The sequence below is a fragment of the Cebus imitator genome, unplaced genomic scaffold (genome assembly GCF_001604975.1).
Source record: "Cebus imitator isolate Cc_AM_T3 unplaced genomic scaffold, Cebus_imitator-1.0 Scaffold45, whole genome shotgun sequence".
Taxonomy (NCBI): Eukaryota; Metazoa; Chordata; class Mammalia; order Primates; family Cebidae; genus Cebus; species Cebus imitator.
In genome coordinates this window covers 14,218,720-14,245,305 of record NW_016107360.1, presented here as the reverse complement: position 1 = coordinate 14,245,305, position 26,586 = coordinate 14,218,720, and the positions used below count along the sequence as shown (strand labels likewise).

General features: G+C 45.9%; 1 protein-coding gene across 1 annotated transcript in view; it reads right to left on the bottom strand.

Annotated features, from left to right (window-relative positions):
* Positions 1 to 552: 552 nt before the first annotated feature.
* MTURN (maturin, neural progenitor differentiation regulator homolog) overlaps positions 553 to 26,586 on the bottom strand; it is a 31,758-nt gene continuing 5,724 nt past the window's right edge. The window contains exons 2-3 of the mRNA XM_017527094.2: positions 19,293 to 19,415; positions 553 to 5,777 (exon numbers count right to left, since the gene is read on the bottom strand). Coding sequence (XP_017382583.1) covers positions 5,667 to 5,777; positions 19,293 to 19,415 — 234 coding nt within the window. The 3' untranslated portion in view covers positions 553 to 5,666. The remainder of the gene's footprint in view (positions 5,778 to 19,292; positions 19,416 to 26,586) is intronic.

Below are 26,586 nucleotides of genomic sequence, written 5' to 3'. Positions count from 1 at the left end.
CCATCCTGGTCAACATGGTGAAACCCCGTCTCTACTAAAAATACAAAAAATCAGCTGGGCGTGGTGGTGCGTGCCTGTAATCCCAGCTACTCAGGAGGCTGAGGCAGGAGAATTGCCTGAACCCAGGAGGCGGAGGTTGTAGTGAGCCGAGATCGCGCCATTGCACTCCAGCCTGGGTAACATGAGTGAAACTCCATTTCAAAAAAAAAAAAAAAAAAAAAAAAAAAAAGAAACTTAAAAAAAAAAAAAAAAAAAAAAGAAAAGAAAAAAATAGGGTTCTCACACACAGAAGTATCAGTTCAAAGAAGTAGAAAATTACTAACTACCAGTTATAGCATCAGAATAGACATATGAATGCATCACGCATAAATGATTAATCTTTGAACAATGGCAGTGCTTCAAGTCACCAGCTCCTCCCTCTCTTCCGCCAGGCTCCTCACAACAGCAACCACACAGTGAGCTGCTGGTCTTTTATCCCCTGCTCATGTATAAACCGCATTAGGTGTCCTTTAGGACGAAACACTGTGGAGGCAGAAAAAAGAGGCAACCACCACCAGAGTTTGAAAGGCTCTTTAATAGCAAGCGAATGGTAATTACATGGTTGGATGAGGTCCTCACTCTCAGGGGAGGGAGGAGGGAGCAGAGGTGGACAGGGTGCAGTACAGGATTTACACTGTTTGAAGCATCTAACGAAGGGCAACAGTTTTTGGCAACCCATTTCACAGTTTTGTAATTTACAAGAGATTTCTTTGAAAGGAAATACGAAGGCGAAGAAAGCACACACACCCACAGGAAACATTTCTTGCCTAAAAAAACAAAAACAAAAACCCAACAGCTTTTCTTTGCTTTTGCTTCTTGTGTAGATGACTAAATTTTGTTCTCACGTTCAAATTAAGACTGGATCATGGAGAGTGAAGGTCTGCCCTAGCATTGAAGACTCAGTTCCTCCTCTTCAGAGCTGACACTGGTAGCACACACTGCTCTTATCTGTATCTGCCTAGGTATCAGAAGGGGCTTGGTAAAAAATGACTCGAGAAACAAAACAGAAAAACGGGAAAAGGGAGTTTACAGAGAACAGACTGCCAGCTTTCTCTCTGGTACCAAACAACTTGAATACAGTTCTAAGCAAATCAGACATTTATTTCTGTGTGGCCTGGCATATACTTTTAATCGCTTGTGCCTATTCAGCCTTAGGGTGCTCTAAATGGGGTTTCTAACATGAAATGCTCATGGGTACTTTATTTTTGTAATCCCAATTTAAATAAAATTATAAAAGATGACATATTATTTAACAATTTGCCCGGCGAGCAGGAGCTATAGATATCTCACCGTGGACACCACAAGCTACCAGCTTTCTGGCAAGTTTTAGAATTACTCTCTATAGGCTCTAAAAGGCTTCAGCTTCTTGTGTCATACCTGTTATCACTAAACTGGGAGAAGTGACTGGGTCTTTATGAAAGAGGACAGGTTTTAACTCAAAGAAATGTTAGGCTTTTCTGAAGACTGGGTGACCGGCAATGGCATCTCTTTGGAGCTAAACCCACTGCAGGGGAGAGGGATCTGTGCTCACTTGAGTATTAATTGTGCTCTTTCTACAAACTTGAAGCATGGTGAGGAGGTGGGCCCTGCCCTCTGTGGCCTGAGGGGCACTCCTGCCTCCTCCCTGCTGCCAAGGAGACCCAAGTTTGCTTTGTGATTTACCTCCCAGGTGCCTGGAGTCCCTCAGATCTGCCTGCACTTTGGAAAGACAGGCTTCTCAGGCGGGCAGCTGGTTTTACTGAGGGAAACAGCCCACAAAAGAGCAGGGCTCCTGCTGTCTCCTTGGCTGGGGGGCACTGTTAAAGTGAAAAACCCATGCCAACATAAGGCCTGGCCTCTGAACATACAGTCATTTCCTTTGAGGAAAGCAGGCCCCCAGTGAGGCAGCTGTGAAAAGAGTTTTCCTGGGGCTCAGGTGGTAACTGTCGGACCCCAACTCTCCCGTTCTCCCTCTTTCATCTCCTGCCACCCCAAGCTAAGTCCCACCTATTCCTTCTTGCCTCTTTGTGGGAAATCGGATCTGTTCATACCAGTTTCCCAACTTGTGAATTTTAACATGCAAAGCCTATTCCTAAAATATAAATTCCAGTGACACTTGGAACCACAGCTCCCCTATGTCCCTATACATTGTGCTCTTAGGAAACAGAAACAATATTCAGAAATATATTGTGCTAGAGAACAGTTTCTGTTTATACATGAAAAATGACCACAACCATCAGAAAAGTTTTCGTTGAAGTATACTGGAAACCTAATTCTGGCACCAGGACACAAGGAGGATCCCTACATAAGAGACTTTTCATGCTCTGCTTGTGGAAAGACAAATTGCACCATGTGCTGCTTTGGGCCTGGGAGACAGGAGTGGACACCTGAGTGCAAGTGAATCCACAGTGGTGACAGGCACTGTGCAGGGTCTTACCTCCCTCCCTGGCTCCGTACTTCACTGATTCCTGGAAGCCTGTTTGATATGCTGATCAGGCTGAGGAAACCAAGCAGCCATAAGAACAATGTCTCCAGGATTCACTCAAACCCAGGATCACGGTTTTGTAATATTAGCAAGGCATGATTTCAGATTTCAGAGCTGGTCCAGTGATCAGCGAGAAATCAAGCATTCCTCATTCTCTCTCTCTCTCACTTCACTTTCACGGTCACTTTCTCTCCACTGGATAACATGGCAAAAAGGACTAGCACTCATCTTTCACTTTCTTCCAGCTGTTCTCCCGCTGTTGGGTAAGTTAAACATACACCACTTCCAAAGCCCCAGTCTGCCACAGCACAAAGAAAAGCCATGTCTCCACAGGCAGAGCATGTACAGCTGAGACAAGTCCTCTGGGGCCTCACCTTTCCCTGTCCTCTAAGGAAGAGAATTTTATCAGCCCCACGGGATTGGGCCCTCAGGGGTTGGGACACTCACAGACCAACATGTTCTAAGGTGGTGCGGGGGCCAGCATCCTAAAGACAGCACCGTGGCAAGATTCCAGATGTATTTTCTTCTGGAATCCTTAGAAGTTTCCTTGACTGTTGCTCCTTATTTGTACACACACACGAGGCAGGCACTGAAGGGCAGTGTTTACAGCTGGAAGGGCAAACACCTCTTGTTCACAGACCAGTTAAGTGACTTGTCAAGGTCACACAGTCCTCGGCTGACTTGGGGAATTGGGACTAGAACCCAGTTGTCTCTCCTGCATCTAAGGTCGACACTCCTCCCCCCACACCACTGCTGCCTCCTAGTGAGTCTATCTGTAAGTCTGTGAAGGGTCAGGGACGTGTTTCACCATGGAGCCATTTCCATAACAGAAGCCACGGGCTGCACGGCTCGCTGAGTGCAGCTCTGCACCCTGCACAGCCCTGCCGAGAGCAGCCACCGTGCAGGACGGGGTGAGTGTGTGGGCAAGTGTGTGAGCGCTAGAAGGGGTATGTACACATTCAGAAAAAGGAAGTTTTAGAGGAAACAATTCCATCTGCTAATGCTGTTTGGAATTTTGCTATGGAAATTAAGTAACATACAACCATGTTCTCTGTCGCCTACCCCTGGTGCAAAACAAAGCCCACAATTCTCATCAGCCCACAGAGTGGCTGTGTCTATCTCCACTGAATTTTTATGAACGGAGAACATTAACATGATAATACCAACGTGTATTCGGTCTAAACACTTTTTTGATAAAATACATTTTATGTTAATGTCCATTCCATTTCCAAACATATGTAAATGCAGATTTTACGCTTCAATGTATCCTCAGTTTACCTTCCAGTGGAGCAAGTTAGTGAAGCTTCTTCATTTCCGCGGCAGAAGTCACTCCTGTGGCTTACTATATTAAAATGAAGGTCACAAAACCTGGGCGACAGCTAGTAACGTACAGCTCACCATCACCTTTGCTCATGAACAGAGCTCAGAACACAGGCAGGGCTGCAAAGGGCAGAATATGCTCACCCCAATGCATGAAACACTAAGTTGTGTTTTATTAATGGGCTAGTCAGAAGGAAATTCATTTTACTTGAAATTAACCTTGAGTATGATTTTCCAAGAAAAGAACAGAAAGTGGGGACTGAAGCAAAGATGGAAACCACTTTAGTATCATTTTACCCAATGACTTAAAACTGGAGTACGCTGTTTTACCACAAGCAGCCGAGCTCCTCACAGCACCAAGCAATTAAACAGAAAATGTCGAGACATCAGGTTTACACCGACATGCCTGGAAGATATACAAGACTCCCATAAGTTCTGTGGCCTCTGCTGCTGCTACTGCTTGTTTTTCATTCAAAACTTTGACAACCTAACAGGCACATGTGTGACTGTTTAAACGTACCCACCCCAGATGCTAGGTTAATCTAGTGTTGTAAAGGAGGCATTCCGCTTCCTAAGTTACTAGAACCTGGGATGTGGAAGGGTCCAAGAATAATTCCATACTAGCATTACAAAGGATTTCCCCAGTTCATAATTGTTGGCTAAATGATAACAGCAGTATTTCCAGTTATTACAGAAGTTGTTTCTGTGAGTTGTCTGAGTATCTTATTAAAACATCCCGTTTTAACCAAGCTAGCCCACTATGAAAAGATTCCTACCTTCATGTTCCTTTACAAATTCACCACAATTAAGTCCCTCGAAATAAGTGATTACGATTTTTAAATAACTTACACAATGGGATCCTTTTCTTGACTTTTTTTTTAAATAAAAGATTTAAAAAGTAAAGAAGGATTCTATTATATTTTTAAAAACTTTTAATCCTGGTTTACTTTTCTATCAAATTTATCTATGGCTTCTAAGTTTAAGTGGCACTTGGATTCTGGATGTTTTCATGATTTAACAAGTGGCCATCTCATTAGAAAGAGAGAAGGTAAAATGTTTCATTTGATACGTGGGACGGCTTATTAACATCTTTAAAAATCAATAATTTATATTATATCTTTTACCCCATCTATATTTTCCACTATAGACTTTTAAAGTGGCTTTGGAATTAGCATGTTTTGAAACAATCGAACAAGCAAGTAACATTTACACTAACCACAAACCAGTCGCTACATACCCAGGTAACTTAGTAATGGCAAAACACTTCAAGGCTTCTGGGCCTCTCTTACCCTCTTAGTCCAAAGCTAAGTGATTATCCTTTCCTGCCCTTGTATTTGCACTTGTGCAGTTTAATGATTAGATATTAAAATTCATGCTTTATAAGCAAAACCTTTCACTTACGGACACTTAAAAAGTACATAAAAAGTGCAGAACGCATTTCTTCTCTGCCATGCTTTCCCTCAGTAAGGTCACCTGTGAGGACTCAAAACATATCCTTAATACATTCAGAGTTCTCTACATTCGAGTCAGCGAATGTTAATTCTCCAACATAAACTCAAGAGAATAGTCTGCCACAAAATGGACTCTAAATTCAAAATGGCAAAGGCTACCAAGACAACTCCATAGAAACCCCACTGAAGCGGGAGTGAAATTCAGGTCACTTCTGAGCAAAGCTCATCACAGATATTTTGTGGTCGTTAAAAAGGTATTTCATTTTAATTTGGATGCTGGGAGCCAGACGTCCTATTTTGAAGTGCTAATGCAAAATGCTAACCCAGGAGGGGCAGTGACCCCACCTAGGTTACCGCAGGGCTCACTCTCCTTCTTGTGGGAGCCCCCAGATTTACTGCTGGCTGACCCCCATCTGGGGGTGATCCGCCTCTGGCTCCTCCTCTTCCACATCAGCACTGTACTCTTCAAACGCATCATCATCCGCATCCGGAAGCCCCAGTAACTACAGGAAGAGAACAAGAGAAAAGCAGCTGTGAGCACCAAATGGACCACAGGCAGGAAGACAACCAAAGGCATCAGATCCACATTAAACAGCCTGAACCCAGCAGCTGCAGACTTCCTGCGTCAACCACCCCTACAATGATTTTCATCAGCTTGTGAGACAGAAATGTCAATCCTTCAATGCATTAGTGCCCAAAGGGCTAGGGTTTACTGAGGAGCCTGGAGAGTCTCTATTTTTAAGTATCAAAATGTGGCACCACATATGCACAGAGAGCTACCTATGTGCACGTGCACACACCTGGGATGTTAGCAGGTAGTATGAGATGAACCATGCCGCCTGTCCCACCAAGATGCCAAAAACCGACTGTATTTTCTGTCCTAAAAACACAGGGTGCTATTACTTACTGGTGCTATTACTTATAACACATTTCTAAAAACACAGAGACAACTAAAATGTTCAACAGCAAAATGGTTAAATAAATTATGGTGTTATCACTGAAATGGAATCTGACATATTCACTCAAAATGGCATTTTTAAATGACTTGATGATGTAAACAAGATGCACAAAAGCATAAAAAGAGCATGACAAAATTGCACTGTTATCATGATACACAGTTTCTTTTCTTTTTCAGAGGAAATCTTGCTCTGTCGCCAGGTTGGAGTATACGGCAGGGTACAGTGGCATGATCTCGGCTCACTGCAACTGCCGACTCCCGGGTTCAAGTGATTCTCCTGCCTCAGCCTCCTGAGTAGCTGGGATTACAGGTGCACAGCATCACGCCCAGCTAATTTTTCTATTTTTAGTAGAAACGGGGTTTCACCATGTTCGCCAGGCTGGTCTTGATCTCCTGACCTCGTGATCTGCCTGCCTAGGCCTCTCAAAGTGCTGGGATTACAGGTGTGAGCCACCACACCAGCCCAGAGTTCTTTATATATGTGTATGTGTATGCATACTTATATATTTTTAATAGAGACAGGCTCTTACTATGTTGCCCAGGCTGGTCTCGAACACCTGGACTCAAGCAATCCTCCTGCCTCGGCCTCCCAAAGTGCTGGTATTACAGGCATGAGCTATCACACCTGGCTCAGACTTTCTTGAAATTTATACACATAAGCATAGAAAAAAGACTTCAGTAAAATATACCAAAATTTTAAGCTTTTTTTTTAGATTGTGAGATTATGGGTAATTTTTTTTCCTTTTATCTTTTTGTATTTTCCAATTGCTATATAATTATTAAGGGGGAAATTCAAAGTAAACATTTTTTTTAAAGCACTGGCTGGCCTTTGGTTAGAAACTGAGTGCCATTTGCTAAGCCTGATCAATATGAATACCACAGGCCAGGCGCGGTGGCTCACACCTGTAATCCCAGCACTTTGGGAGGCTGAGGCTGGTGGATCGCCTGAGGTCTGGAGTTTGAGACCAGTCTGGCCAACATGCCAAAACCCTGTCTCTACTAAAAATACAAAAATTAGCTGGGCATGGTGGCATACACCTGTAATCCCAGCTACTCTGGGGGCTGAGACACAAGAATCACTTGAACCTGGGAGGTGGAGGTTGCAGTGAGCCTGAGATGGTGGCACTGCACTCCAGCCTGGACGACAGAGCCGGACTCCTGGTGCCTTCATGAGATTGACAGTGTGCTTGTGGCCCAAGGACTTCTTACGCAGGGGTGTCTAGGGTGATCACTGTCAAGCACCCTCACTGAGTGGCCCTAATGACCTAAACCCTAACTGCATCAAGACAGTAAAAGAAGACTGACCGTTCTGTTTAACTGCATTGCCTCCCTAGTGTCCTGCCACCCGCCTCCTCCTACTTCCTCCCACTGCTGAAATGGGCAAAGAGAAAGCGCAGTCCTGAGGAAAATAACGCCTTCGCTCTGAAGTTCTCCAGCTGCAGCTCTCCCAGAGCCCTATGAACGCATCCAGGACAAAAATCATCTGCTAGGCATCGTTGCTCACATTCTGCACGTGGCCTGCCAAGGCGTAACAGCCAACTGCAGACACATGCTCACCCCTTAGAGCTGGGCATGCCGCAGCTGTCTGAGACTCTGTGGATGTGGAGGGGAAGTGAAGGAAAAGCGCTCTCAGCTCCCCAGAGAGGGTGCTCCAATCTTGAGTGTGCTTGGAGAAGCAAGTCTTTTTTTCCGGCTCCTGTCTCCCTTTCAGATTTTAGTAAATGGAATAAAAAACAAAGTTTGCCTCTAAAGAGAGAAAAGATGGCTAGTCGAAGACATGTCGATGACAATACTTGGTGGTCAATTTTATATTTGGAGAGCCGCTCAATGACATAGCAAGGTGAGAAGTGTCAAATGAGTGGTAACATTTAAATAGTTGGTAAAATATAAATATTATTGCCACCACCAGGAACTCCAAATTACCTAAACACCTAAACAATAAATGTAATTGCTCACTGTACTGAAGGGATGTCACTAAAACAGAAATGACCAGTTGGTTCCCTCTCACTTAACAGACTTGACGGGGAGTGGCTGCCTAGAGTTTCAGGAGGATTCTGAGGCCCTGTGGAAAACATGGGGTCGACTAGCAATGCCTATCCTGGGTGAAGAGGGCACAGCTGAGGCATGCATCTGCATATTTATCCAAAAGAGATGTAGCACAGGTGATTCTGATCCATAACACCCCTAGGTGATTAATACTGATCCAAACCATAAGAAGCACTCAACACCTCCCCGCTCCTCAGCTTAGGGTGCCTCATTGAAAAAGACCCAGGAAACCAAGCATGCAGCCATGACCAGCTCTCCAGCATTTGCTGTTCCTTTTCCCAGCTCCTTATCTTACCTCAAAGATGAAACCAAAACACCTAATGACAGGTCCTTGAGCTGGACGTTTTCTGACTGCTCTTTTAAGAGCTGCTCACTCACTGCCCTTCTGGAAAGGGGAAGGAAGAGTGGCAGTTCTCTGTGGCTTTCTGGACTTTTGAACCTTAGTGCAGGGCCTACGGATTTATTGAGGGTATGTGGGAAAAGACACTGGCACTAGGGTCCAGAGGCCAGAGCTCTAGTTAGCTGGGGACCTCTGCCAACTCACCACCTTGCTGAGCCTCAGTGTCCTTCTCTGTAAAGCGGGAACCACGATACCTGCTCCATCTCGCCGAGTAACTATGGAGATGACATGAGAGACCGAAGCGGCCATCTGCAAGCTGTGGAACTTTATGTAACTAAATGTAATGTAATCTAGTTGTCTCGCTTCCAGTATTCAAAGTGCAGTCAGTTCAGTTACTCCGGGTGGGGGGAGGAGGGTTCTGTTGCCCCCCGAGACTCCAGCCCTGTTTCCCCCTCTGTCCTGCTGTGCTTGCTTTGGCACCACCTGGCTGTGAATCAGTACCATAGGAAGAGGAGTGAACTCAACCCACTGGCCTCTTCATTTGATTGTCGGGCTTGCATTCGGCATTCCACTGAACCAAACATTCTCATTTATCATACTCTGGGTTTAACAGTTCACATTATTAACTAGCTGTAAACTAAATGCACCTGATAGTAATTTAAGCATCCCTTTAGAATGACCGTGTACGGCGGATGCACCTGAATGTGTGTTCTGAGCTAGGGAATCCAGAAGTGGCCAAAAGAGCGTTCCTCATCTATAAGAAACACCTGGGCGTATGGCCTGTCCCAGGAAAAAGGGGCATTTATAGGGGATTGAGGCCCTGAGTTCTGGGTTAAATGAATGTTGGCAGGTGGAGGTCATTAGGGGGAGGGTGTTGAGTGAAAAACCTATATACACTGACTGCAGGTGGCTGCGATTTTCCTGCCTAGCCCACCACCACCGGACTATATGGTTCTTCTGCCCAGCCTGCCGCCACTGGACTGCACGTAAGGCGGTTCTCCTGTCCAGCCCCTGCCACTGGACTCTCTCTCTTTTATGTCAGTACAGTAAAACCCCACATCTCGTTTACTGGCTCTGGGTCTCTTCTTTGGTCTCCTGAACCTGGTGCCTTCCTTACTGAGGTTGAAGGGGGTTTAGGACAGGCATGGCGGCTCACGACTGTAAGCCTAGCACCTTGGGAGGCCGACGCGGGCAGATCATTTGAGGTCAGGAGTTTGAGATCAACCTGGCCAACATGGTGAAACCTTGTCTCTACTAAAATTACAAAAATTAGCTGGGCATGGTCATGGGTGCCTGTAGTCCCAGCTACTCAGGAGGCAGAGGTGAGAGAACTGCTTGAACCCGGGAGATGGAGGTTGCAGTGAGCCGAGATCATGCCATTGCACTCCAGCCTGGGTGACAGAGGGAGATTCGGTCTCAACAAAATAAATAAAGGGGGATTGGCACAGCAAATGCAGTATCTTAAGCATAGTGACACACATTAATTCCTTTGCTCCTCATAATAACCTTGTGTGGTGGGCACCTTTATTGCCCGCCTTTTACAGATAAGACCTGGAGAGGTTGAGTAACTTGCCCAGAGTCACCCAGTAAATGGCAGAGCCAGGATTCAAACCCTAGTGATCTGACGGCAGACTTCACACCCCTTCCCAGCAGGCCACCCAGGAGACTCCCATCCAGCTGTTAATACTGTTCCTATTAGCTGGAAGTTTCAATGTTTTCTGCTGGGGAATAAATCTTTTTTAAAAATGCAAGGCTGGGCGTGGTGGCTCACACCTGTAATCCCAGCACTTTGGAAGGCCGAGATGGCAGATCACGAGGGACCATTCTGGCCAACATGGTGAAACCCCATCTCTACCAAAAATACAAAAATTATCCAGGTATGGTGGTGTGCACCTGTGGTCCCAGCTACTCAGGAGGCTGAGGCAGGAGAATTGCTTGAACCCAGGAGGTAGAGGTTGCAGTCAGTGAATATTGTGCCATTGCACTGCAGCTTGGCAACAAAGCAAGATACCATCTCAAAAAAAAATGCAATATGAAATGCTACTGTCTACATTTATGAGGAGGTACAATTTGGAAGCATGGAGAGACGGCACCAGAAACAGACTGCCTGGAATTCTAAGGGATATCTCGTACAGATATGTTGAAATCTAGCATCCACACCTCTATGCTCAATCCCATCTATGGTGGGCAAGTCTAAATTTAACTTCTAGATCCCAATTTTCAGCAGTCAAGAAGAGACAGGCGTATGCACAGACTGGGAAGAATTCTGGAGTCCTGGCTTTTACTGCAACCACACATTCTCATACCGAAAAGGTGGGCCAAAGATGAAAGTGACTGGTATATTTAGATTATTCCTAACAGTTATAATCATTTATTCCTATTTCAGTGACTGGGAAAAACAGCTTATGCTCACTCTGGACAAAAGAGTTGGCACTTCCAGGGTCTCGGTGACCACAAAGCTTCCTTTGAGCGATCGATGATCACATAAGCACTACTGGGGCCCATCCACCCAAACAGGGTTGCACTCGAAAGGCAGAGCTGCCAACTCTGGAGAATTGAGGTTCCTCAGACCCAAGAGTGTTATCTGTAGGGTCAACTCCAGGTCTTTTGGACAATAGCGTAAACTATGTGAGGTCATACTGAGCTGGCATTTAGCAGTTGCTGTCTCTGAAGGGGGCACTTACTCCGCACAGTGGACTAGAGGGTCTTCATGAAAGAAGGGGAGGCTGTGTCTGTGCCCTGGAGAGCACAGCCAATCAGCCACGGCTTTGCTGCATTGAGCAAGTGCCCCGTGGCTTCAGAGATCCTTGTAGGCACCTTCCAGGTACTCCCCGTAGGTAGTCTCTCTTCTCTTTCACTATGGGTAGGTGTATATGACATGTTCAGCAATCTATCTCAAACGCAGATGCTGATTCAGCAGGTCTCTAGTGGGACTCAATTCTGCATCACCCACACACTCCCAGTTGACAGGAATACTATGAGTCCAAGAGCTAAGGGTGGTAGGACTCCAAAGCATTTCGGAAATGTGGCACCATTTATCTTAATGATCATGATGCTGGCGGTACCGAGAAACCTCTGGCGGGGTCCTGGTCAGTCAGTCAGTCTTCTTCACACTAAGGAAAAAAGGGTGGCAAGATGGATGTAGGACCCAAAGGGGCAGGAGGCGGCGTTCTCCTACTTTTTGAGGCCATAATACTTTCTAAAAAAGAGAATGGTGGCTGGGCGTGGTGGCTCATGCCTGTAATCCCAGCATTTTGGGAGGCCGAGGCAGGTGGATCACGAGGTCAGGAGATAGAGACCATCCTGGCCAACATGGTGAAACCCTGTCTCTACTAAAAATACAAAAAAATTTTAAATCCCTCTCATCAGACTTTCCCTGACCCACCCAGGCAGTTTCTCACAGGTGGATTCTTTCTCTTTTCCAGGCTCTCGACCAGACTCCATGAGTCGAGGCAAGAGTTGGACTTTTTCTGAGACACAGGGTTTTCTTGTGGGATTTAACTTGTGGCTCTCCAGCCACTTGTGGCAAACTGAAAATATCAATCTTGCTCATGCCAGTGAACTAAAATTAGGGGGATTTTTCTGGCAGAAATGTCTCTCCTCCTTGAGAGAAGAAACACAGAGAGTCACACAGCAACCCCAGGGAGATGATCAGGGCCAATTGAGTGAGAAACTGCAAGGATCACAGGATCCAACTCCAGGCTGGGTGGTGGAAGCAACATCATGCAAACAGCACACAAAACGGCAAGGGCAACAGGGGACCCGGGACCCTAATGTCCACAGCGTTGGTAAGGAGAGGAAGAATCCACCCAAGGAAGCAATGGTTCCTTGTTAAGCCCGTCACACTTTGAGAGAATTTGAAAGGGCAAAGATAAAGTCTGGTTTTGCCGCCAAATTGGAAATAGTAGGCTATTTCTTCTCTTGTAGACTGTTTTCTACCCAGCAGTACGTCTGTCAGTTGGCACTAAATATAAAACATGAAAAGACTGTGGGGAAAACTGAATGGCATGATCACCATTATTTAGGTCCATAACCATTGTTCTCTAGCTTAATCATGTATGACCAGCAACCGTCAACGGAGGGTCACTTAAGAAAAATACAAGGCTTTAATGATTATCCAACTCACACTTACCAAAGTGACAGAGGGGTGTTTCTGAAGCCACTACTGGTGGCGGCACCTGCTCGTGGGTGCCAGCAACAGCCTGCCTGGTATTGTCATTTGCATACATGTGCATTTGGATATGACGTGCCAGTGGCAAGAAAAAACATAGGTAAAAATCGTACCTCTCTGAGCAGCCAACATTCGCAAGTAGGAGGTCACTGGAGTGCAGTAGCATGTGGGTCACTCGAGGAAAGATGGCCAGCTGCACCCACAGTCATTTACTCATCCAAGAAATATTTCCTAATACCAGTTAGGGGCCAGAAATTGAGACTAAATTTGGCACAGTGTCTGGGTTTTGATAATCCTTTGTGTTCTCAGTCTGATTTCAAAGTTCCCCATGAATCCATAAGACAGCTAAATCAGTACTGCCCCCATTTTAAAGCTGGGGACACTGAGGCCAAGTGACCTGTTTTAGGTACACAGCATGGCAGCAAGACAAGGCAGAGCGGATCTACCTTCCACCACATGGAGACATACCTAAGGAAATGGAGCTGAGGCAGCCAGGATGAGCCTTCCTGGACTTCCTCCTGGACCAGCCCCGCCCTTGCTCTGAGCACATCTAGGTCCTGCTATTCTCTAGTCCCACCTCTCATGAAGTCACTGCCTGGCTTTGTCCCTCAATGAGCCTGCTCCTAGTACTTCAAATACACTGGAAGCCACAGAGTTTCATTAAAAAACATATTTTCTGATGATGTGATCACAGAAAACTTAGAAACTGTGGAAAAGAAGAAAACAAAAATCATCCATCACCCTGAGCACTTTGGTCACGTGCCCCTCTGGGAGGACAGGAGCTCCTCTTAGGAGTCCTCGCCTTTAACACAGTGAGTTATGTGGATCAGGCGCTCAGTAAATGTAATTTTACCAAAACCAATGTTGATAAACTTTTGACTTACCCCTCTAATGCCTTTTCATGCTGAAATCACTTAGCGAATTGTTTTCTCTCCATCAAAAATCTAAGCTTCTCCCAAACGGTAACCTGCTCACTTCTCGTTAGTTAGTTTGTCTAGTATCCTCATCCCATCCAATCACACTAACATTGATTTAGCGTCTACCGTGGATAACACACTGTACTGAGTACCCAACAAAAATGCCATTAATCTTCACTGCAACCCTAAGGGAACATCACTTTTAATTTTCTAATTTTACAAATGAACAGAGAATCAGGGAGGTTAAGTAACTTGTCTAAGGTCACACAGCCAGCAAGGGGTAGAACTGAGACTTAAATCTGGGTAGCCTGCCAACGGAGCTTGGGTTCTTCATGACTGAAGTACTTGTTCCCTCATAATTGGGTTAAGAGGTGGCCAGCAACCCCCTGCAGAACATGCTCACAGAAACAACTCCCCCAAGAGTCAGGAGAGTGCAGTAGGCAGGGCAAGGAATGGGACTCCCTCACTTGCTGTGCACGGCATCTAGCAGAGTGTCTGGACCCTAACAGGTGCTCTGTCTTGTGATGGGGTTCCTCTGTACACTTATGTGGCCATCTCTCCTACCAGAAAATCCGCTCCTTGAGGGCAAGACCTGGGCTTTCCGTGCCCGGCCCCTCGCCTTTGGAAGTGGTGTTTTGGCAACGGCAGACAATGGATACATTTTGTTGAAAACATGATGAGGAAGTAGAGGGAAGATAAAGGAATAAGATGTTTAAACAAAAAAAAAAGGAGACCTTTTCTTAAATTTTCAAATCCAACAATAGACTTCTTGAAGGGAAGGGAAACTTTCAGACACTGATTGTTTCAGTTGGGGGAAATGCTAGCCAGTGAAAGGGGGACTGCGTGTATAGCTATGAAGTCTGTATTTCTTTTTTTTTTTTTTAAACAGGTCTCACGCTGTCACCCAGGCTGGAGTACAATGGTACGATCATGGCTCACTGCAGCCTCCCCTTCCTGGGCTCAAGCTATCCTCTCACTTCAGCCTTCTAGGTAGCTGGGACCACAAGAGTGCCTGGCTATATATATATTTTTTTCTACAATAAAAATAAAGATGCTGTGCCAGGTCTCATTTACATATGGCTAGGCTGGTTGCCAAAATACAACCAGAGACTTGGTAAAGAAAAACAGCACAGTGATTCCTGGCTGAAGCTCCCCTTCCCAGGTGTGACAGTTCTCTCCACATGGCCCAGGCTGGTTTCAAACCGTTGGCCTCAAGAGATCCTGCCACCTTAGCCTCCCAGAGTGTTGAAATCACACACATGTGCCACCATGCCCAGCCCAAAGTTTGTAGGCTGAAAGTACAGACAGAGTGCTAAAGTGGCGCAGCCTCAGCCCTGTGGGCAGGACCACTGAGGAAGGCCAGAGTTGATGCCACTTTTTTGGCCCAAGGATGCAAGAGTGCCGAAGCTCTGGCAAAGTTAACGGAATTTGTCTGATGTTCCAAAGGACAGTAGGAGGCTGTCAACAAACTGGTACTGACCTCTCTGAAGAGACCGCAAGGGCCAGGGGCTGGCAATGGGGTGTCCAAGGGAAAAGAGGGGTGCAGAGCCTGGGATGGGACTGCTCTAAGACAAAGGCAAAAACATTCCTCCTGGGGCTGGCCCACTATAAATGAAAAAGCAGCTGCATGGATTTCATCAGATTCCCACACATTTTCAGGGAAATAATGTGCTGGTTTCACCCAATTGATAAAATCTGTAGCATTTGGGTAAGCGTTTCTTCAACAGATACTTTCAACTGTGACAACAGCAACAAAACCCTTACCCATGTCTTATTTCTAACAAAACTCCCTTATATAAAACAAACAGATAAATGGCGGCTTCGAGAAGCAGTGCTCTATTTGGTCGAGGTGGGGAGCGTCAAAGTTTCTCCAGGGATCTCCGCGGTCCTTTATTTGGGTTTGTGACACTCCCTCTCATCCAGTCTCGGGCGCATCCTGAGTGGGAGAAGCCCTAGGCCTTCAGCACTTCATCTTGCCCAACCCAGGAAGGTGCCTCCCACCAGCCTTGCCCTGGTGTCAAATAGGCCCCATCAGAGGGCGGCCCAGCCCATAAACCTCCCCACCAAAGTGCACGCTGTGCCAGGTCAGGACCTCCTCACCTGGAGAGCCACATTCCTGCCCATGAGGTAAAGCTCCACTTCAGAAAGGAAACCCAGAAGCCCAGCAACAGCAAATCAAAGCTAGGGGGCCCCCCGTGACACATCTCAGTGCCACCTGAAAGAACATTTTCAACCAATCCAGCTGCTTTCAGCTACGCATCCAGGTCTCTTTTGGACTGCATTTGTTTTCTCATTTACATGTGGCTAGCCTGGTTGCCAAAATACAACCAGAGGCTTGGTAAAGAAAAACAGCACACTGACTCCTGGCTGGAGCTCCCCTTTCCAGGTGAGCCAGTTCTGCAGGGATGCTGCCCGCCACCACAGATAACAGCCCCATTTAGAGCAGCTGGCGGCAGGCGGGTGAGTGAGCCCCTGTGAGGAAACCTGCTGCAAAGTGAACATCATTTGCTAACAGGTATTCTTCTAGCTAAAATTTAGAGGAATCAGCTGGGCAGGGTGTCTCACACCTGTAACCAGCACTTTGGGAGGCCGAGGCAGGTGGATCACGAGGTCAAGAGATTAAGACCAGCCTGGCCAACGTAGTGAAACCCTGTCTCTACTAAAAATACAAAAAAATTAGCTGGGTGTGGTGGCACATGCCTGTATTCCCAGCTATGCAGGAGGCTGAGGGAGGAGAATCGCTTGAACCCAGGATGCCGAGGATGCAGTGAGCTGAGATCACATCACTGCACTCCAGCCTGGGGACAGAGCAAGATGCTGTCTCAAAAAAAAAAAAGAAACAAAAAAAACATGAAAAGAGATTTAAGAGTTTTAAAAGAGCAAAACAAAGAAAAAAAAAAAAAAAAAAAAAAAAAAAAAAATTAGAGGAATCAATTTATTTTTAATTTTGCTTAATATGATCTCTCTTCTTCAATGTTTAACAGACATTTAAAACACTGACATGTCCAAAATTGAGCTCTGGCAGTACCAACCCCAAACTCCTCACTCCTTACCCCCGCCCCTGCTCCCATCCCTGCAGCCTTCTCCAGCTCAGTAAATGTCTAGGCCATTCCCTTCACTGCTCAGGCAAGAAACTCAAGAGTCATCCTTCTCTCCCTTTTTCCCACATGCCACTTCTGATCCCCCAGCAAGTCCAGCTGGGTCTACTCTCAAGGCATCTCTAGAATCCAACCCCTCACCCCACCTCTGACGTGACTGTCCCAATCCAGGCCACCATCATCTCTCATCTGGATGACATCAATGGCCTCCTCAATGGCCTCTCCGTCCCTCCCCTTACACAGCCTATTCTCAACACAGTCAACAGAGGGACCCTTTACAATGTGAAGTCAGGTCACGTCCTCTTCTGCCTAACCCCTTGGGTGGCTCCCCATCACTCCAGAGTAAGAGCCCATGTCCTTCTGTGACTGCTAGGGATTCTCCCAGAATCCCTCAGGCTCACCTCTTTCTACTTTCTTCAGCCACAATGGCCGCTCCTGCTCCCTGGACACAGGTGTTCTCCAACGCTGAGGCCTCCATACCTGCTGTGCTCCCACCTAAGGCGCTACTCCCCTGGATTTCCCCATGGCCCACTCTGTACTCCAAGTTTTTACTCAAATGTTACCTTCTCAGCAAAACCTTCTCTGGTTCCCTACTCAAAAATTCCAGGACCCTTGACACTTTTCACCCCTTTCCCTGATTTCTTTCCTTTCTCTTGGCAGTTAATTACTAGCATCATTTCACGACACTGTGTGTGTCCTTGTCTATCCTGGCTCCCCCCGCACTGAAGCACAGGCACTGTGAGATCTAAGCCTCTCATGCTTTAGTTCCAGTGCCAGGAACAAAGCAGTACACAGTGCCATGTGCCTAGTGGGTACCCAATACATATTTATTGAATGAATGAAAGTGGGACAGACTGGTACTTTTAAGTCAAATATCTATTTTGAATGTGCCAAACTGGCTTAGAAAATTAACAAACAAAAAAGGGATTTCAGTGGCTTCTGTCACTCTATGTGATTTCTATCATTTGTCTAACCAAATGATAGAAATCAGAGTGACAAAAGCCACTGAAATCTCATTTCTTATAATGGTGCACAAGGGTCTGGTATCAACTCTTCCACTGAGAATGACTAAAAAAGCTGAACTAAGTATGAAAAATACCTTCTTAAATATAAAGTATTAACCAGGAGACTACGTAAGTCAAACATAAAAAGCTGCTTTTGTCCTGAGGGCATTTGCTGACCTGGAAGAAGCAGCTAGAAACTTTACTGCTTGCTCGGCCTGCTCTAAGAGCTAGAGGGACCAAAGTCAAAGCCCAGGGTTTTCCAAAGGAGCAGACTCTACACCAACCCCATTTGAAGCTGGGCCCCCCAGAGGCCCACACCTTAATAATGAGGAAAAGCCAGAAGAGACCAGGCCTGCAGCCTGCCCCTCACCCCTGGGAGCCTTTGGAGAACCCCAAGCCTTAAACTGTGCTAAGGTGTCTCAGACTAATAGGCCCCCAAGTCCTGAAAGAAGCCAACAAAAATCCTCTCTGGAGGAAGGTACTATCATCACAGGCCTCACTTTATTCCTACATGCAAACTTTCAAATACAGTAACTAGCACACAGAGATAATCCCACTCACAGAGAAACAAGATACCAGGTTTGAGAACCAGCTTAAACAAAAGAAGACAAAACAGACTTACAAAAGGAAGTATCATCAGACACAGTCTACTATGCAACCAAGCTTACTATCATCAAAGAAACAGAAGACAAGCTTGAAAACTGCAGCAGAGCAGACAGCATTAAAAAGATTTGAAAAATAAACAGACATTCTAGTGAATACCACTGAACATGTGCAGTATTTACAGTGGGCAGGTAACTGAACTTAGGGGAAACATTGAGATGCTGGTGATGTGACTTTATTTTCCGATGAAGATAGAGGGAAATAGGTAATCTTCAAAATAGGGGTATGCATTTTACAGGTTTATCAGCTAGAATGAAAACAAGACTGTCAGCTAGCCACAGAAATATACATTCCCAAATCCCAAAAGGGAAAAACAAACAGTAAGCTCATAGAACAGACTTTTTAAAAATAGAAAAGAATAGAGCCAGTATCCAGTTTCATCCTTTCCATACCCACAAACATGGAGGTATTAATATAACCTATAAACAGCTTCCCAGCAACCCCCAAATACACGCCCCACTATTATAAAAGAACCTCCATCCGGCTCGCAAGTGCTGTGGTTCTAAATCTCCTGGAGGAGAACAGGAATACTCAGTTGTCTCATAAAGAATCTGTTTGCTTCCCCCCCATCAGGGATTCTCAACTCAACTCAAGTGATGCTAGAAATAACCAGCATCCCCGCAGCAAACAGCTGTGTCACATCCCGTCCCCTCCTCCCACCCTTGGCCTCTCTATACCCGTGCTATCTCTAAGCCACAGGGCCGACAAGAGAAAAACAATTAGTCATCCCAGGTTTTGCCCACCTTCCCCACCGCCCCTGTTATTCTAAACACAATCACCATAGAAAACATGCGGTGGTTAGAAGCCAAGCAGGCACCTACAGGTCTGAAAGACTTGAAGACTTTTTCCAGGACTTCGTGGAGCGTCTTCTTGCCGCAGGAGGAGATGTAATCCTGTGCTAGCTGCAAGAAAGGCAGGCAGTCCTCGCTCTCACTCCACACGTGCTGCGTGCCCACGGGCAGTGAAAGGAGAAAACAAAGACACAGAGTCACTACACTCAGTGTGAGGTTCAGAAAAGCCAAGCAGATTTTTTAATGACATGAATTTGATGAAGGCCTCCATTACATTCATTCTTGATTTGTTTGCACCAAATCGGATGAAAAACTGTCTAAGCCCCCAAGCTTTTGGTCCCTACCTCACTTGCTCTGTTCGCCATCAGATCTGCTCCTACACAGTAAAGAGGGCAGGGGGTGGCCATTCCTCGCCAGTGATTTCCATTGTTCACCTTCTTGCGCAGGCTAAGGGCGGTTTTCAGACATGAGGAAGGGGGAACCAGACCTTTGCCTTCAAAATCCTAAACTTTGCTTTCAGCTATGGCTGAAAGATTACTTAAGCACAGTTTGTAAGCATTAACTTGGAACAAGACATTCTTTACCCAGATTGGCCTGTGAGTGGGGTTGGTGGTAAATTTACTTCCAAATGAAAAGAACTTAGGAGAACCCGCCTAGTCACCATTACGTCAGTGGGAAACAAAGGCTTTCCAAAAACTTCCCTTCCCTAAAATACTTTCAGAGGGCATCACACCAAAGCATGATTTCACAATCTAACACGTACTAAGGAGACTGGTTTTATGTTTTCTATTTCTTTTCTTGATTTTTTTTTTTTTTGGTCTGCGACACAGGGTTTCACTCTGTTGCCCATGCTGGAGTGCAGTGGTGCGATCTTAGCTCACTTGAACCTCCACCTCTCAGGCTCAAGTGATCCTCCCACCTCAGCCTCCTGAGTAGCTGGGATTACAGGTGCACACCACCATACCCGACTAATTTTTTGTATTTTTGGTAGAGACAGGGTTTTGCCATGGTGCTCAGGCTGGTCTTGATCCACCTGCCTCAGCCTCCCAAAGTGCTGGGATTACAGGCGTGAGCCACCATACCCAGTTTAGGTTTTATTTTTTCCGAAAGCTGGATAAGGCTTCTTTCCATGTGAGGATATTTATTTTTGCTCCTCTTTAAAACTAGGCAAGCCTCTTCCATAATGTTCAAAGATCTGGAACAAGGCCAAGAAACAGGTTTGAGCATTTTCAATGCAGAAGCCCCTGCCCTGCATATCTAAGTGAGTCGGGAACACAGGGTTACCAGGGTAACATCAGAGTAACTGTCAGGTACCAAGGATCGATCTTTAGTGGGTACAGATCCATGATGGCTCAACACTGGCAAAAAAAAGTGTTGACGTCTGGGAGAAAGGAAGACGTCTGGCAGATAAGAACAGGATGTAGGGGCTAGATAGCAGGATATGAGACTTATTTGGAGAAATGGTCCATGGCAAGCACGCACTTGCCCTCTTCTAGTAATACAAACGACTGGGGCACCACTTCAGAAAGTTATATCCCTACCACTCAATAAACACATTTACTCTCCTTCCTTCTTACTGCAGGGTTTCTGAGAACTAGACCTATAGACTAAAATACTGCCCAGATTCAAATGAGAAGAACTAGGTGCCCACGTACCATCTTTATACCCCAATTATCTGCATTTCATAGTTGCAAAGGTCCATTTCCGACACACGTTGCTCTCATGCCAGCAGACTTCTCTAGTAGCTTCCCCAACCCAATAATGACACAGACTGGGCTCTCTAGCTTTAAAGAACAGCTCAAATGTTCTTCCCTACTAATTAGAGACCCTTAAAGCTGTCAAACCACTGCAGTGTCATTTATGTAATAGTCTCTTCCATTGTACAAAAGTATAACAGTACAAAGTACTTGTATATCCATTATGTCGCTTGATTCTTAATCAGTGGAGATTCTGCAAGAACAACAAAAGTTCTACTTTAGTAAGTTCTGCTCAGCATCCATTTTCATACTCAAATGTGTAAAAGTTCCAGCTTATTTCAAATTATTACCCAAGTTAAAGAGGGGGTTAACATCCAGTACCACATTTCAGAAAACTTTAAGTCTGTCCTCTGTAGACTTGGGAAGATGACAGAAAGAGGTAAAAGCTGAGTAAGTGCCTGGCACAGTGCCTGGCTGGCATGCAGTGAATATTCTACTGAATATGGTGGGCGTTAAGTACCTTCTTTCCCCCTTTGCATCTGCAGGAGGATGGGGGAGGCAGAGGGGAAGGGGTGGGCTTACCATCTGCCACAAGGCTACGGTCACACAATGAGTAATCGGACACCCAGTGTGACTTCACTGAGAGCACTGCCCGAGGCAACTTGGGTTGAGGTTAATTCAGAAGCAGGTGCATCTATGAAAAGCTTGTATGCCTACTTTGTTAAAAAGTAAGTACACTTGGGCTTTAAATTACAAAGTAAACTAAGAAAAGTATATCACTCAAACAATAACAGAATTGCAAATTGCAGTGTAGCCACTGTTTGGTAATCAGGCAGTTTATTTAGCTAAGTGTTTTTAAGGCATTTCTAATCTCATGAAGAGATTGTTTGTGCCACAATTGGCATTACTCTATTTTTAGAGCAGTTTATTTAGGACTATATGTTGGCGGAAGACTTAACACCCATGAAAGGGCCTTCTGTCTAAATTTCCTTCATTTGGCTATCTATCTCCACCTGTATTCCCAGTTCCATTAGGATTTCGGGTTCAAAAAACGTTGTACTGAATCCTGGTACACATGATAGAGTGGCATGGGGTTTGGACTCAGACAGATCCAGGTGTACACAGTCACTTAAAAGACATCATTTACTAAATGCCAGTCATCTCATATCCATTGTATCTGGAAACAAGGAAGTGTTCCATTTAAAATTCCTTCCTTCCAAAATGAATCAAGGCAGCTGACAAAGTAGCACAGGATACAAGACAAAATGACCTAAAAAAAAAAAAAGTCTGGGGCCGGGCGCGGTGGCTCAAGCCTGTAATCCCAGCACTTTGGGAGGCCGAGGCGCGTGGATCATAAGGTCAAGAGATCGAGACCATCCTGGTCAACATGGTGAAACCCCGTCTCTACTAAAAATACAAAAAATTAGCTGGGCATGGTGGCACGTGCCTGTAATCCCAGCTACTCAGGAGGCTGAGGCAGGAGAATTGCCTGAACCCGGGAGGCGGAGGTTGCGGTGAGCCGAGATCGTGCCATTGCACTCCAGCCTGGGTAACGAGCGAAACTCCGTCTCAAAAAAAAAAAAAAGTCTGTCGTTGGAAAAAAAAAAAAAGACAAAGGAAGGAAAATAAGATCCAAGAGTGAGACTAGAACAAGCAGAACAAGGTATGAGGGCCTGGCTACTTGCTACAGATGGGACACAGATCTGACAGCAAAGCTTCCTAAGTAGCCCATGCAGAGAAAGAGGCGCCATTAATCCCACGAGGTAGTGTCCACAGATAAAACAGATGTGCTCTTCAGGAAAATTAAGAGGCAGGGGTGTTGGAGGCAGAACACATATTCTATTAGGAAAATACAAGGGACCATTCCAAAACCAAGGGGAGCAGAGAGACCATCGAGAGGGGCAGGGCTGGTGCTCCTGAAAAGAGGATCTAGTCCTGTACAAAGACAAATGGACAACTGAAGGCCCAGAGCCCTGTGCCACTGGGTGTGACCGCAGTAACTTCAACTTGGAAAATATTTTAAGCATGTGTAACCAAATACTCATTTTGGTCAGGAAAAAAACTATAGCAGGAATCAGAATCTCTAGCTCTGAACAGTGCAATGCTCTGGCAAACATGAATCTGGGTATGGAAAGCACTGACTCTCCATTAAGGTAGGAGTCAGTGCATGGGCAGCCTGCAGGCCTCCCTTGGACAAAAGGAGAAACACCAGGAAGGCTTCAGGGAGCACAGGGAAGCAGGGGTTCTCGAGCTTCAGTGTGGATCAGAGTGGGGTGGTGAGAGGCAGAGTTTAACTTGCCAACTGAGAAAAGTGTATCACTCAAACACAATAACAGCATTGCAAGGTAACCACAACTGCTTGGTAATCAGTTTAGCTAATGAACTATTCAGTGGGCTGAGAATGTACACAGTTCCCAGGTGATGCTCATGTGGCGGGTTCTGGGACCACACTTTGAGAACCACACCATGGGCACAGCAGAACTTTGGCTAATTACGTATTTGAAGTGGGGAGGGGGTGATGTGACATTTAAATATCTTTCTGGGAGAACTACAGCAGTTGCCATTACTGACTACAGCCAACTCCAAATCTCAGGCTGGCCTCAGCTGCAGTGAGGTGGCTGCTGTCGGACATACCCTGAGTGGCCTACTCTTTCCTACAGAAAATCCCTGATAGGAACTTTGATTTGAGTACAGGCCATCTCAAATTTGATTTGAGTACAGGCCATCTCAAAGATCTCTCATCTTCCTGTGAGATCAGGGAAGTTTATTACAAAAGCCTGCCCAGCTGAAAACAATATAACTATGTCACCTGCAAACAGGAAAATGAGCACCTTTCTGCTTTTTATAGTGTAGATGACAACAGCCAGTTTATCAAAAAGTGGTCTCAGATCATTAAGATAATTCAATCCTACAGGCATTTTTGGGGGGAGCTCAATGTGTGTGCCTTACTATTCTACGTCCTGGTGGGAATACAGCTGGACTTCCTGGTGCTTAAGCAGGGTGGGGGTGGCAGAGGAGGTAAGAACACACTCCTGTGTCTCCTCCCTCTGAGGCCCTTGCTCTGGGACTTAATATAGTACTGAAGTGGGGGTTTTCTGCCACTCAGTACCAAGGGAGTCCATTTTGAATTGGTATGTCATAATCCAAAATGGATCCCTGGCCGGGCCTGGTGGCTCACACCTGTAATTCCAACGTTTTGAGAGGCCAAGGCAGAAGGGTTGCTTGAAGCAAGGAGTTCAAGACCACCTGGTCAACACAGCAAGACTCCAGTCTCCACGAAAAATAGCTGAGTGTGGTGGCACATGCCTGTAGTCCTGGCTACTTGGGAGGCTGAAGCATCCTGCTGCTTCAGGAGTCTGAGGTTATGGTAAGCTCTGATCACACCACTGTACCCACCATGGGCAAGAGTGAGACCCTGTCTCTAAAACAAAATACCAGAACAAAACCCTGATTCTTGTCCTCGCAACATATGGCAGGAGAAGATAAAAGCCACAATCCACCACATGCCTCCTGACATATTTCTGCACAGGTGGGAAGAGCACAGCTGGCCATACCTAGGACTAGCCCAATCTTTGTGTCAGCCACTGACCTATTTTACCAGTGAGGAAACTGAGGCTCAGAGAGGTTAACTAACTTGCCTGTGGTCACATAGGGAACAAGGGCACAGCCAGAATGTCAATAGAAGTGTGCACACCCTTTCAACCACGCTTTGTGTACAATGTTTGACCTAAGCCTCACTGCGCTCATTTGTAAGTCACAGAAAATAATTATATTTACAGGGTGAATCTAAAGATTTCAGGAGACAACCTGTAGACTGACTCTCATTTAATAGGGGCCCAATAAGCCCTTATTCCCATCTACTTGAGCTCATATTAACATAGCAACTTTAATCATGACTACCATTTAAAGAATATACAAAGGACCTATCATTTTTCCAGAAACAGCCTCTCTATATGAACAGGCATGGCCACTGTGGAATGCCTTATGTCTACCCAGCACTCCACATGCACAACTCATTTCATCCTCACACTCATCATGTAACACAGGCATGACAGTCCCAATTTGACAGAGGAGGAAACTGGGTAGAGTTTAAATCAGACAAGAAAGTACTTTCTCTCCACTATACCATCACATACGCGTGACTCAATCTCATTTAAATAAGTTCTATTTTCTTTCTCCAAAATGAGAAGGCTGTTATTTGATCACATAGTTAATAATAACAATGTGCTCAGACTACAAATGGGGGAAAATACACACACACACACACACACACACCCCCCTCTATAAACACTCACATGTAAAATTAACTCACAGTCCTTCCAAAAATAAAACCTTTCTTTAACAATATCATGATTCCTATCTTTGTTTTTGTATCTTTGTTTTTGAAGCAGGATTAAACTACAAAATGTTAGAGCCCAACTTGTCTCTGATTGGGCTGACAGGAAAGCCTGGGCAATCTGGGAAATGAGCCCCTCCCTCTCTCCCAAAATCATCAGCATCCCGGCTGCCCCCAAAGGGGGCCTTTGTTCAGACAGCTTATTTCTCCTGGCCTAGGACAAGGAGGGAACGCAGCTGGTGCTCCCGTGCCTAGGAGTGCCCCCTCTGTTTATCTGGCATCCAAGTGGCTGTTGACACTCCATTCCAAGCCTACCAAGCCCCTAGGACCTTCAAACTTGGCAGAAAGAGCTCCTTGATCCCCTCTCAGCAGGGCCAGGAGCCCTCCCTTGTCAAACTTGCAGAGCCAGGCAGGGTGGCCACGACCTTGAATTCCCTCTACACACAGGCCACTAGCAGCTTCGTTTTACCCCACGCTCTGATCATGGGCCATCCAGACAGGGGCCCCAGGCAGGGGCAGTTTGGAAAGGGACAGCATGGAAGGGATGGCCTGTGGAGAGTGAGACAGAGAAACAGTGTGCAGGGGACCCAAAATGAAGGAAAAATAAAAAGATGTCCTTGATCATGGGCCCCTGACCCGCCTGTGGGCCATTCTACATGGTGGAAAGGACAGGCCTCTGGGCTCAAGTCCTTACTTTGTCACTTCTTACTGGCACAGTCCTGGATGAGTCCCTTAAACTCGCTGAGCCTCAGTTTCTTTGCCTATAAAGCGGAAATAATAGTATCTACCTCAATGAATTTTTGCGAGGCCTAATAAGAAGCCACCCTTGAACTCAGTCTGGATTGGGTCCCCTGTTGTCACTCCTGGGATGCCATGTATCCAACACAGGGCTGGAGTTCAAACTGCTCTACCACTTATTAACTGTGGGAAAGTTAGTAAAGTTTGCAATGCCTCAGTTTTTTCCTCTGTAAAATAGAGATAATTATAGAGATTACCTTGTCAGAGTACTAAAGTTAAATGAGACCGGGCGAGATGGCTCACGCCTGTAATCCCAGCACTTTGGGAGGCTGAAGCAGGCGGATCATGAGGTCAAGAGCTCGAGACCAGCCTGGCCAACATGGTGAAACCCCATCTCTACTAAAAATACAAAAATTAGCTGGGTATGGTGGTGCGCACCTGTAGTCCCAGCTACTTGGGAGGCTGAGGCAGGAGAATTGCTTGAACCTGGGAGGCAGAGGTTGCAGCAGCGAGCCAAGATCACACCACTGCACTCCAGCCTGGGCGACAGAGC